At 39.4% G+C, this 13,465-nt stretch overlaps 1 protein-coding gene and 1 long non-coding RNA gene across 3 annotated transcripts; one reads left to right on the forward strand and one right to left on the reverse strand.

Moving 5' to 3' along the window:
- Nucleotides 1-1,930: 1,930 nt before the first annotated feature.
- Nucleotides 1,931-4,217, reverse strand: LOC120436787 (serine/threonine-protein kinase pim-2-like). Its single transcript, XM_039607648.1, has 8 exons — nt 4,083-4,217; nt 3,463-3,699; nt 3,206-3,337; nt 2,993-3,075; nt 2,807-2,854; nt 2,504-2,722; nt 2,234-2,414; nt 1,931-2,146 (listed from the first exon to the last, which is right to left on the reverse strand). The coding sequence occupies exons 1-8, from the start codon at nt 4,141-4,143 to the stop codon at nt 1,944-1,946; spliced, it is 1,164 nt and encodes a 387-aa protein (XP_039463582.1). The 5' UTR covers nt 4,144-4,217; the 3' UTR covers nt 1,931-1,943.
- Nucleotides 4,218-8,804: 4,587 nt separating this feature from the next.
- LOC120436801 lies at nt 8,805-11,793 on the forward strand. Of its 2 annotated transcripts, none has more exons than XR_005610607.1 (3): nt 8,805-10,145; nt 10,558-10,719; nt 11,505-11,793. It is a non-coding gene; the product is annotated as an uncharacterized LOC120436801 (long non-coding RNA). The 2 variants fall into 2 exon arrangements; XR_005610606.1 differs by having other exon boundaries at nt 8,805-9,517; nt 9,938-10,719.
- Nucleotides 11,794-13,465: the final 1,672 nt, after the last annotated feature.

The following is a 13,465-nucleotide window of genomic DNA, read 5'->3' on the forward strand; positions in this document are numbered from 1 at the left end:
TAAATAAAAGAAAAGAATGTGTTTTGAATAAATTAAACTCTATTCTCTCTTTTTCTTTCTTTTTTTTTCTTGGTGGGTTTTCATTTGCAATCAAACGCAACATTATACAATTATATAGTATAGTAAGAAATATCCTTTAACTTAATTTCGTATTTGTTTTTTAATTTTGTTTTTATTGTTTCCCCTTCAGTTTTGTGCTTATAACATGTTCTAATCTGACATATTATGCAGTAAATTATTTTTTGCAATAACTTAACAGGCCATTGTGGGAGCCAACATTCACTTATCAAGGACATATTTGTATATTCTGTGGGCTGCTTTATGGTTGTGTCATTTAGAAACATAAGCCACAACAGACTTCCACCGGAGAGTACTTAAAAATGTATTTTTATGTAAAGATATTTTAATTAACTACTATATTAAGAGCGAACCTATTGTTACATGGATTAATTGTACAAACTGTAGAGAAATAAGTTTAAGCGTGCAACTTTTTATTCATTTTTAACTGTATTAATGTTTTGTTGATACAGCCGCCTCATATCTGTTTCCTCAGTGTTTTTTAAACCATGTACTCCATCTATGAGTAAGAACATGAATAAATTCCTTTCCAAATTTGTAGTTCTTTTTTCCAGCTGTTTTAGTATATATGTAACATTTCTTTACACACAAATGCAGGTATTCTTTTGCACCAAGACGTTAAAGAAATGCTAAGAAAAAATGAAAATACTACATTGCAACCTGTGTGTGTGTGTATATATATCTGTATCTATATAGATATATATGTGTATTCGCATACCCTTTTTCATCATCTAGTTTCCTGTGCCAGATCTTCTACTGATCCACTGAGGCAGACATGTAAAAAACATGAACTAAAGCATATTTCTGTATATAAACAGGACTTTAAATCTTTATCAACAGCTACTTTAGAGGAAATTCTTCAATAAACTGCAACCAAAGGCTCAACTCAGAGGACAAAATCCAACCTGTTATAAATAGTGTGACAGCAAACTTTCTCTTGTGTAAAGTTACAAATAGGAGTAATTATCCACAGGAGCTTTTATACATAATGAAGTTATAATTAGGTCCTGTAGAAATTGTACATTTAAGCTATATAGTTCCCGCTGTGATAACTCTGCTATGAATGCCTCTTATTAACTTTTATGCTTTTACAACCCACTATGAGCAAACACTCAGCAACAGTGGGAAGGAAAACTCCCTTCTTGAAGGAAAAACCTCTGGTAGAACCAGGAAATCTGTCTAAACTAGTTGGGGTTAGAGCAACAGATGCAAGTCTTCAGATCATTTGCAGTGTGACTGTCTTTGTGCACACTTTAACCTGATTCAGTTTTCTTATTTGTCAAAATGCACCATGGGTAAAACAAAACAAAAAAAAAAACAAAACAAAATAGTAATGAAGGAGAATCCTCAGCAAAGATGAATTAAACAAGTTTTATTTTGATCAAATTTTACTTTAAGTAAAACACATCTTTATTTTAAAGTCATCACATAAAGACGGTTTTGATGGAGCTCCTGACCCAGCCCAAGCTCTCTATGAAGACGAGGAAAAACTCCCCAGGGGCCAGATCGATGGGAAGAAACCTCGGGAAAGCCCATTCAAAGAGAGATCCCTTTCCTGGGATGGCTGGGGGTTACAGGAACTCCAAAAAGCTAAATTTTATTTATTTATTTTTGAAGATTGACCCATTCTATCTATTCCTGTCCAACAGAAAAAGAAAGGAAGTTACTACAATGTATCATACTTATATGATAAGGTGTGAATTGTGTGTTTGTGTGTGTTATCTTAGCCAGGGGTGAAGCTGGAGCTCCTCCAGTGTTGGGCGCTTCTCCGGGACTATAGCTAAACATGCGTCCAAGAAATTCGGCATTCTTGAAAGAAAGAAAAGATGAAAAGATGAAGATGATAGTTCTAGTGATCCAAGGCATCAGTGAATCTGGAAGTGTGAAGTTTTCTTACCTGTGGACAGACGCTTTTTGATGCTCAGTTTCTTTGTGAGGAACCTCGCGGTACTAAAGTATCGTGCATGAAGCGCTTCATACAACACCACTCCCATTTGCCACACCGTGGTGGGTCCACACCTGTAGCAGCTCCTAATGTACCACTCGGGAGGGATGTGAAGAGGAGTGCCTAACAAACAGACACAATTGCAATTTCTTCTAAAACAAATAACAACAAGTTGTTACATCTGTGAAAAGCAGGAGCAGAATATGTTACCATAGAAGATGCGATACAGAGATCGCTGTTTAACAAAGCAGCTCAGTCCAAAGTCAATGATGCGAACACGAGGCACATCTGAGCCGGTCTCAATCAGAATGTTTTGTCCCTTGATGTCCCGATGAAAGATGTGTTTATCCTCAAGCTCCTTTACAGCATCAACTAGTTGCTTCAGAATGACCTGGAAAAGATGAAAAACACAATAATGAGTTCATGCTTTTCTGCCTTGATTGAATGCTGTACAGTCTAAGGTTCTTCCAGTCAACCTACCTTGGCCTTGTCCTCTGTTAAAGTTCTTCCATTTTCTGCTTTGTATTTTTGCAGGTCCACAGCGGGGACAGGTCTCTCCAGCACCAGGATCAGCTCTTTGCCAAGGTCGAACCACTCCAGCAAGGACACAGGTGCAGATATTCCCACTGACCCTTCTGCTTCACCTGCAAGTTTAACCATAATGGCCACTTCCACTGAGAGCTTCTTCCCGCTTTCATCCTGAAATATTACAACAAAGTGGATGATGAGGAACGCCGCATTCAATCCAGTAATGTAAAACTGATTCAAGTGTTGGACGCTTACCGCCACTTTGCAGTAGACTTTATTTTTGGGAATGTGTTTGATGGCAACCTAGAAGACACAGAGCATTGGTGAGCATTTCCTCAGTATGACATAATGAAAGGTGGAAACACAGCAGACGTCTCAGTTTACGATATTATCCATTATCTGCGTTACTGCCTGTCTTACTACCATCATCTGAACACTTACTGGAAAACGATCTTCTATCCGGTAGCCAGCAAACACTGCTCCGCAGCCTCCTTCTCCGAGCTGGTGCTCCTCCACATATCTGGCTTGAATTCACCTGAACAGACAAAACAACAAATCTTGTTTTATTACAGCTGTGACACAAATTACTCTCCTCTGTAGCCTAAATGTTCCTTTTGCCCTTCCCGTGAATATAAAACCCAAGCTGCTTGCTACTTACGTTTTGGTCTGCCACTGATTTTTGTCCTGGTCCACATTCCTTTTTTTTTTTTCTTGGGTGACTCTCTGTTGTCTCCCCGCGGCCTTTCTTTTGCCATTTTTTTGCGCACACCTGTTTGTTATTCAAGTCTGGAGATGTGGAAAACACCAAAAGCACATCAGCTCACTGGATGATAGACACAAACACTAAACACTAATATCTTAAACCTAGCAACCACACTTAATTTACCCCCTTATTCAACTAATTAGCCTACCTTTACCAGAGTCCAACAAGGAGGATGCTTGCTCCTTGTCACCGCTCATATGGTCGAGAAGTTTAGCCTTCTTTGCTTTCTTTGTTGTGCCCTCTTCATCTTGCACAACCTTGCGCTTCACTCCTTTGACCACATCTGAGCTGGTGGAAGGACCAGCCTGCTCAGCGACCCTCCTCCTTTTTATTGGGGTCTTCTTTTCAGGACTGGCCTTTCTTTTAGCAGTCCTGCTCTTACAATCTATAAACGACAACAACACAGTGGTGAAAAAGAGTCCCCGACATCAGGACTGGAAGCAGTTTGGCAAAGAATTTGAAATTGCTTTTGCTTAATTATCACAAGTTTATTCTTGGGATAAAAAACTGACCAGTGCGAATTGATACTAGGTTTACTAAGTCTTAGATCTTGATGACACTTGTTGGTCTGTTTTTACTGTTGAGTCCAAGAATAAACTTATTACATTATTTTACCAAAAGACCGCTAACCTTTCTTTGATTAGACATCTTGTATTAAAGCTATTTTCAATCAAACATATGATTCAATTGCTCTAAAAATGATTCACACAGTGTCAACATTTCTAGGATTTGGATTTTACCAGGATTTGATTTTATTATTTTACTTACCTTGATCTCCTGAATCTTTCTTATCGGCTGGAGTGGTAATTTTTCTTGTTTCCTTTTTCATTGTAATTTCGGAGAACTTTTAAACTCGAAAATGTAAACCGTAATGAGTTAATATTGAGTTAATATTCCTTCAAATGTAAGCCCTTCAAATGCTTGACTTTTCTAACTGAATTCTGTAAGCGAGCTTTATAAGTAAACTCTGAAACTACGGCAACACAACATAGAATCTTGCCTTTCAGTGACTTCACTGACTGCCAGTAGTTCAAAGTAGTTTACAGAAAAACACTCTGGCAGACAAAGCCATAATATTTCATATAATTCAATCATTTCATATCAATTAAACAGTTTCTTTCATTATCTTTCATCGTTTGTATAAAGACCTCATGTATGGATGACAGTATGAAGAGTTGTGGTTGACCACACACTAATAAACACAGTGTCAGCTACATTGTCATCTGATTTAAAGTATTTATTATTGTACATTTAACTGTCATGGTACTGAGTCTGTGACCCAGTGTTTTGTGTTTGTTCATTTATATTCATTGATTATTCTTATGTATGTTTTGGTTCTCTTTATTGTTTTCTTCTTGTGTTATATTCTTAGGCTTTAGGTTTCTGTTACTTTGCCTTGCCCCTGTGTCCCACGTGTCATGTCTAGTCATTCTTCTTTCCATGTTCCCCAATTTCTCCCCAGTCAGTCATGTCTCTGTGTCAACTCTGTGTCTTTGTAAAAGTCTCTTGTTTGCTGTTTTACTTTGATAGTCTTGTGTGCCATGTTAGTGTTTTCATGTCTGTGAAGGTTCTCAGTCATCTAGGTCATCGTAGTCTAAGGAGTTTGGAAAGAAAGCGTCTGGACTTGAAGTTGCTTGAAGATGTTTCACCTTCTCGGATGAAAAGAACTTAAACTTTGCTTGAACGTCTTCAAGCAACTTAAAGAAGTCCAGACGTTTTCTTTCTAAGCTCCTTAGACTATGTTAGTGTTTTCAGTTTTCCTTCCCCATGGTCTTGTTGTTTGTGATTTGTGGCAGCTGTGCTCTCATCCTGTGTCTTATTCCCTCATTTATCCCTCTGTGTATTTAAGCCCATTGTTTTCCTCTGTTTGCTGTTGGGTTGTCTGTGTATCATCCATGACAATTAAATTAAATAGCAAATGCAACTACAATTTCAATGAGATTCATTCCTGGCATTCTACTGCGGTGGCTGAAAGTAGACACCAAGCATTATCACTGTAACTGATGTAAATATTGGACTTGGAGGGATTCATCTGATAGACTGATGCAAACATTACTGTCAGGAAAATTTTGAATCTCCCAATTTTCTTTTTTCTGAAAGAAAGAAAGTTGGTTACTGTATCACATTTGTATGGCAAGATGTGAATTCAGTATGCGTGTGTGTTTGTGTCAGAGAGGAGTTTATCTGAGCCAGGGTAAAGCAGGAGGTCCTCCAGCATTGGGCACTTCTCCAGGACTTTGTTAAAACTTGTTTTCAAGACGTCTGAAATGAAAGAAGGACAAGAGATATCGAGATGATAATTCCAGTGATCCAAGCGATCACATTGATTTTCTGCAAAATTTTCTTTTTGAGAGTCATTCGGCTGGGCAGGGGTATAACACATCTGCAATGCAGCAACATCTGCTCTCTGGGCCTGTGTGAGAGTGTTATCTCAATGGCGGGAATGAGGATGTTGGAATTTGGCATCTCAGGCACCAACTCATCTCTTTCCTTAACCAGGCTCACTAGAGATTGGTTTCAGCCCTCTCCATGCTTTAAGGAGGTTGAGTTGATAAATCTGACTGGCCCCTCCCTGTCTGACCATATCTCTTCATAGTCAACACCAATGTTCTCACCATGTGACCATGAACGGTCCTTACCACTTGGCAAGTAATTTCGAGCTAGAAGAAGGGAGTAAGACAAGCACTTTATGTCCCTGTTAAAATACAATTACATTTTATCAAATATCACTAAGCAGTCCTTACCTTTAAATACAGCCTGGTTTCTTTCTCTTTCTTTCTATATCTCTGAGTGAAGTTAGCTCTCATTCTTTCTCTTCCTGTGAAATACAGCAAGTGGAGCTTTAGCTAGCAACACACTGTGACACAGTTAGTGTTTGTTGAGGTGATAGAAATGCTGCATTTGAAATTACCTGCCACAACATTTTACTCCCTTTTATGTTCACTCCTTTTTTTCTGAAGTACCGCAAATTATGGGCACGTGGGGTTGTTCTGGTGTTGTGCTAAAATAAATAAATCAAAACTACGGTACATGGTTTGCTCTTTCATCTCTACTGATTAAAAACGCGACTGCCTTTCATGTGTCACTGTTTAGGCTCAAATCTCATTGTTTGAAGGCCTGCAGTGACGTGAAATATTAACTTCCCCAAATGCGTTAAACCCAAAGTAACGAGTTTGTTTTGAAAATATACGGAGTGGAAACTACATATATTTGTTTAAAAATGTAGGGAGTAAAAATTAAGTACAGCAAGGAAGGTTTTTTTTTACTTTTTTACTTCCTACCTGTGGAGCCAATTAAGCTAAATTTAAGAAGCGCATGTTTGTGTATACTTAAAAGCTCTCTTATAGTTATTTTCACTTTGTAGACAAATTAAAGCACAGAAAAGAAAAACACGATACATTAGAGCATGACATCCTTTGACCTGAGGTGGCGCTGCAGTGTGAAAGAGCCTGAACGTCAACCGGAAGAAGACGAGAATAAACTCCGTATAAACAACATGGCGTCTCCCTGTGAGGTGTCATGCCGAGCAGATGTCAGAGTTGAGTTCAAGCAAAGTTGACTCTTTCGGTGATTACAGTTTGTCCGGGCGGGCTGTGCGCCTTATTTCATCCGCAGACACGTCGTTGGATGAGGAACAGCTCATGTTGGCATCAGTGGCAGTCAGGATGGCAGCATCTTCCAGAGGGAAGGTCAGGTCGCTGGTCTCTCTGAGCAGGACGCTGTCCACCAACAAGCCCGGTTCCGCGGCTGGAGATTACCCTCCTCCGGCTGAAGCCCCCGCTTCTCCCCGAACAGCGAGCCAGCCGCGGCGCCTCAGCGGAGAGACCAAAAAGACCCCAGCGGCTGCTCCGTGCTCCTCTTCCCCGGTCAGGGCAGCCAGTTTGTGGGCATGGGCATAGGACTTTTGAAATACCCCAACGTTAAAGAAATGTTCACCGTAGCCCAGAAGATCCTGGGTTACGACCTGTGTTCCAGATCTACTGGCGTTTAGATCAACTGGCGTTAGTCGAACAGATGTGTGGCAGTCTTGCGTTTCAGGAGCTGCTACCGACAAACCAGCAAAAAACGCCAAATGTGTCACCTGTGACACTTGTGAGGTTATCTCAAACACACTCCGTCAGTCTTGATGCTGTTGAACAACAAAATGTTTAAAAATGTGGCGAGTTTACCTGGTGATATCCTCACGCGCGACGCGATCGCGAAAACAGCAAACAATTAACACCACGCCGATGTTGTTCACAGGACACCAAGAGTAAACGATCGGGAGACTCTTGTCGTCGTTATCGTTCCCCTCGCACGGTTTATTTCTCCGAATTCAGCGTTTTTGCTTCACAACTAAAGCGAGCAGTTTACTTTGTGCACTAACATGGAGTCGAGTCAACCAGCGCCACCTCTGGCCAAGTGCCACAGCCTACAGCCAGATCAACTTGTGACACACATCTGCAGCACGTTTGAATTCGTTTCATGCACAACACATTTGTACCTTTCAATTGTGTCTGTTTGTGCGTCATGCAAATAAACCTTTGAAAAGAATGAAATGACACTAATATTTCACTAGTGTTGTAACATCACATGTCGTTAGCGTAGTCTGTCTGTGTCTTTTCTCTGCGAACAAACATTTTAGAGTTGGTTGTTATATACAGTCTGTATAAGTGTGGTTAATCTAATAAACATTTGTAAGGAGATGTCAGTTACTGTGAATGTACAGCAGGTGATTAGTAATAAACAGTCAGACAATGACCCTGACAATCTCATTCAGTCTTGCAGATTGAATGCACCTTCTGTGGAAAGTGGTACCACACAGTGTGTGTGGACTTCCCTGTGCAGAAGGCGACTACAAATGTTGTGGGTGCTAAATAAACAGAAAAAGTGATCCCTGTTGTCTTTGCTTACTGATTGTTTTAGTGTTGACAATCCATATTGCTGCCATTGCATCTTTCAACATGTTTGTGGGTAGATTTGGATGTACCAGGGTAAGTGCAGCCACTCAGCCTCTACTCAATGTGATCATAGCAGCAGGTGCAGATGTGTCACAAGTTAATCTAGTAGTAGGCTGTGGTACTTGGCCACAGGTGGCAGCAGTGGACTGACCTCCATTGGAGACTGCTCCAGCTGCTGTGTGATAGTGGATCTGCTACAAATTGAAGATCATATGCACGTTTTGGAAATTAACCCTTGTATTATGTTGAAAAACAAAAAAATGACTGATTTTGTTGCGGGTCATTTAGATCCGTACTGTGTAAATCCACTCAGAATTATCCAAAAACTGCAATAAAACAATAGCAACGTAACCCTAACCCTTCTCACTCCCGACGCGTAAAATACTGACGATTTGTCACGTCCCTTAACTTCTCATGCTGACGCTGAAGGTACCCTTCCACGTTTTTATGCGACGCTGTGGGTTGTCAATTCATTCCAATATAAACCCGCTCGCGGTGATAAGAGACGCCGAGCAGAGGCTCCAGCCATCCATTTACTCCAATAATAACCCCGTCACGGCGAAACGTGACGCCTTGAAGTACAATCTAACTGGAGAACCGGGGACCCTCTCCACGAACGGGTTTTTCTCCCTAATTTAATGCTTTCTTTTAATGACATCGTTAACATTTCTCAACAAAAACACATGAAAGTAACACTGATAATTCAACAATAAAATCGCTTCATTTTCCAAAGTGATTCACGATCTGAAAGTGCGCAGATTTAACGTACATAATCCTTGGTTGGGTTTATTATTTTTATTTCACACGTAAAACACATTTATAGTTTTATTCACCACTCCTGTTAGTTTTGGATGCGCTCGGCTCCAACCAATCAGACCAATTTACGCTAACGGCGCACTAATCCCGTAACTGCACACTACCCATAAGCCTCAAGCACCGTTGCTATGGAAATGAAGATAATCAACAGCTTGGTGCTACCCGTTATTCCTTTATTTACTCTAAAATAATAACCAGCGATAATACGAAAATAAACTGGCCCAGTGTTTAATTATGTAATTACAAATTGCAAATTTTATTTTTTTTATTTTATTTTATTTATTGCAATATTTATCTACAGCGTGCCTTTAGCGACACGTCAACAGATCTTAAGCAAGGCGATTGGATGGTTTTTACTGCAATGCATCTTGGGAGTCGTAGTAAATAGATCTTTCAACTCACGGTCCAGCGAATTTTTCGACTCGACACGAGGCAGATCTTAGCTAGGTAAGTTGTGATAAACTGTGGGTAATTTGCATGTTCACTGAAATATTAATCAGCTGATATTAAACTTGAAATGTTTTCACAGAGCAGTCTGTGTACCAAGAGAACTACTTCTGCAAAAGTTTATTTAATTTTTTTGTGACGTATTCTCATGTGTAAGACACTTGCTTGGCCACCCAGCTAATGTTAGTACTGCTCTATTTTAGCAATGTATCTTTTCTCTAATTAATTCATTTTTTTTAACCCTATTCTCGTAATTAACTCAATATTAATGACTTTAATCTCGTAATTGATTTTTTTTTCTAAATATGGTGTAATACTGCCTCGTAATACAAGTTATTTCTTTGGTCACAAATTATTTTTGTAACGATTTCACCAAAACAGACCTGAAATAATCCCTACATGTTCCATTTTCATTTGCAGAAATGACAAAGCCAAAAACCAAACCATGCCCTTCCTGTCAGGCTCCAAATACCTGCAACAGGAAGACATGCAGTGGATGCCTGGGCAGCCTGAACGTAAAGGAGGGATTGAAAAAAAAAAAACAAGAACAGCAACTGGGCTGCCTCTGTTAAAATAAAAAAAACAGAAATGCGAGCAGGGTGGTTAATTCAGCCCAGTTATCAGTAAGGTCAGATCTAATAAGTGGTTCTTTATTAATCACAGTTGTCAATTTTTTCTTGTATATCATGAAGTAAGAAACTAACAAGACATGTATATACACATAACATATTTATTTATAAAAGAGCATAAATAAAAAAGTTATTCACATCAGAATAACATAATCACACTAAAGACATCAAACTAGAAAAAACCATTTTTATTTAAGCTACTTCTGATTTCTAATTTAATCAGCTATTAACAGAGAGACAAAACATTTCAAGATGGATTTTATCATTAATTTACAGGTTTGGTTACCATAATTACTTTTTAACTATTTACAACAATAAAACACCAAAGATGTGAAACTTAAAGGTTTGTTATACATCAATTTGCTTACATGAAAGACTGGCTGCATATGTTTTTCTTTGTTGTTCTTGCAGGTTTCAAAACTACATGCCCTGGGCTACCAGCCAATTCTGTTTCTTGGACAGTTTGACCGAAAGGGCCGTATAGTAGGGGACGTGATCACATAGAGCCAGCGGATGGTGCTGCATGTGACATCCTCATGAAGATGAGGAAACTTTATGAACACCTTCTGAGAAGTAAGATATGCTTTGTCCATTATCTGTGTCCTTATCAGGTAGCCTATCCTAGCTGTCTTTGGGTGATACTCATTGTACACCTTACATAAGTAGGCAGTTCACCACGAGATACATAGAGACCAACAAGATGGTGAAGATGAGGATAGTTAACAGTCACCAGCTATTCTATTCTATTCTACTCTACTCTACTCTATTTTGTTCTATTCTATTCTATTATTCAGCCAAGGTTCAGACCAGTAACCTTCTTGCTGTGAGGTGACAGCTGCCCTACATGTCCTGTTGCTAACATGAAAATAGTGTTATATATGCCGTATTACCTCCCCATGTGGCGTTCACATCACCAAAGCTAGCCATACTGAACCTCTGGTGTTACCCACCTGAACAATTTTGTGTGTGTGTGTGTGTGTATAGTATGGTCTTTCACACTCATATATATAAAAATGTAATTTTAAAATCTTCTCGAAAACCAGACCTGATAATTCTCTTGAGACTTTCTAGTATAACAAAAGTCATTAGCTATCTGGATTTATAGTCACACTCATTAATTTATTAATGTACAATGTAGAAAAGCACTACAGATGTCACACTACCCCGAGGGCACTTGTACTGAATGATTTGGGTCAGTGAGAGTGTGTGAGATGACTTATTTGATGCCAATATTTACAAGTTGTAACTTTAGTAAAAACCTAACTGAAAACATGCAAATCACTACTTATTATGTGTTTATGTGTACTGTACATTTTTCAACCCATTTTAATGAATATTTAATATTTAAAATTTTGCAGAATTACAAGCTTCACCTCCTGCTAAAAGTTCTACACCAGCAGCTGGACCATCCTCTGCTGACAGTGTCGATGCTGGACCAGTCCCAGACCCAGAGGCTCTAAACGAGGAATTTATTCTTCATTTAGAGCCTGAACCAACATCTTCCCTCTGTCAGCCTCCTGTATCCTCCTCTTCATCTCTGCTTTTTCCTGCATCCTCTTCTTCATCTCTACTTCCTCCTGCATCCTCCTCTCCATCTCTGCTTCCTCCTGCATCCTCCTCTCCGTCTCTGCTTCCTCCTGCATCCTCCTCTCCATCTCCGCTTCCTCCTGCATCCTCCTCTTCATCTCCGCTTCCTACATTTCCCTCAATTTCTCTGGCGTTCACCTCGGATGTCCCAAACAAAAAAGGACAAGGAAAGGTTAGATGTTACGGTATTGTAAATGTACTGAAACACATGACAGGTTCGTTAAGTTTGTTAAGATTTCTTTTTCTTAATTTTGCATTTTCTCCAGTTTTACAGATCTCATGTAAATATTTCATTTGTTATTTTTCAGAATGCCGAAAACACCGCACACAGAAGATTTTCAAATATGAAGAGATAGTAGACAGGAGAGTTGTAAATGTAAGTAATTTAGCCTGCTGTTGTGCAGATTTGTTTGCGTCTTTGGACTTCCCGGATTTGAACTGTGCCTGACTGACTATCCATGAGCTTTTGTATTTGATGAATCTACGCTAATTCAGCCATTGAGTCTGGATTTCGCTCCAAGTAGGGCATTAAATAGGAACATACCACCTGATACAACCTGGTCGTGCTGCCTTCCTGGTGTTTACGTTCTTTAAAGTCCTCCTGACATCATGCTCAGAAGGAGTGATTGATGTGGAGGTGCTCCTTCCCATTCAGTAACATCTGCTTCAGTTAGTTTTGCTTGTGAGCCACAATGTAAGCAGTGTTGCTTTGCTGACATGCACTCGATGCTGGCAGTACAAGCATTGTAGTGGTTCTTATGTTTTGTAAACTAATTGTATAATATATTGAGCCATTCAATAGTACACAAATGTTTATAAGCTCCTTTTGTATGCAACTTGCATGTCTTTCTTAATTAACTGTTTGTTTATATCATGTTTTTCAGGAAAAAGAAGTTAAAGTCAAGTGGAAGCCCTGCTCGATATGGTATGTAGTAACAACTTTGTTGGACCGGAACAGACATTTATATTGTTGATAAATAGTTATCACCTCAGTTTGAATTCATGTATTTGGACTAAAGTAAATTGGGAGCTTTTAGCTTTTAGCTGAGGAGCTTGATAGCAGTCCACCTCCAAAGTTCATTATGAGATTTGGAGGTGGACATGGTCAACACTTTTAAGAGTAGGCATAAGACTTTACTTCTTTATAGAGCTTATAGTTAGGGCTGGTTCAGGTCAGCCTTTAGCTATGCTGTCATAGGACCAGACAGTTAGTGTCCCCCCCCCCTCTCTCTCTCTCCTCTGTCTGTCTGTCTCTTTCAGGGTTATGCAGGCTCAGTATTGGTTGAAGATGCAGTCACATCTCCTTTTACTAAAAACTCTCCCCTCTCCTCACCATCTGTAAGCATACATGTTTCAGTAATGCAGTTCATGCATGTTACTAACTAAACTTCTTCCCTGGAGTTTCTGTGCTCTCTCATCCAGCAGGTTCCGATGGCTCGTGGCTGCTGCTGTGGTCCTGCTTGACATCTACTACATATATTATTACTCTCTGACTTGATTTGATTAATTTATATTACAATGAAGGTGTATAAAGCATGACATGAATATAGAAGATATTTCATCCTAAAAAATTGTCATATGTCACAACCTAAATTATCCTATTTTGTGTGTGGTTGTCGTTGTTGTTTGTTATGTTTTTCTCCTGACAGTGGCAAAGTGTGGGATGACACATGAGAATCTGCGCAGTTTTTCACACAGTAAACCAGATCCCTGTGTGCGATTGCACAGTTCA

The sequence above is a fragment of the Oreochromis aureus genome, unplaced genomic scaffold (assembly GCF_013358895.1).
Source record: "Oreochromis aureus strain Israel breed Guangdong unplaced genomic scaffold, ZZ_aureus HiC_scaffold_23, whole genome shotgun sequence".
NCBI lineage: Eukaryota > Metazoa > Chordata > Actinopteri > Cichliformes > Cichlidae > Oreochromis > Oreochromis aureus.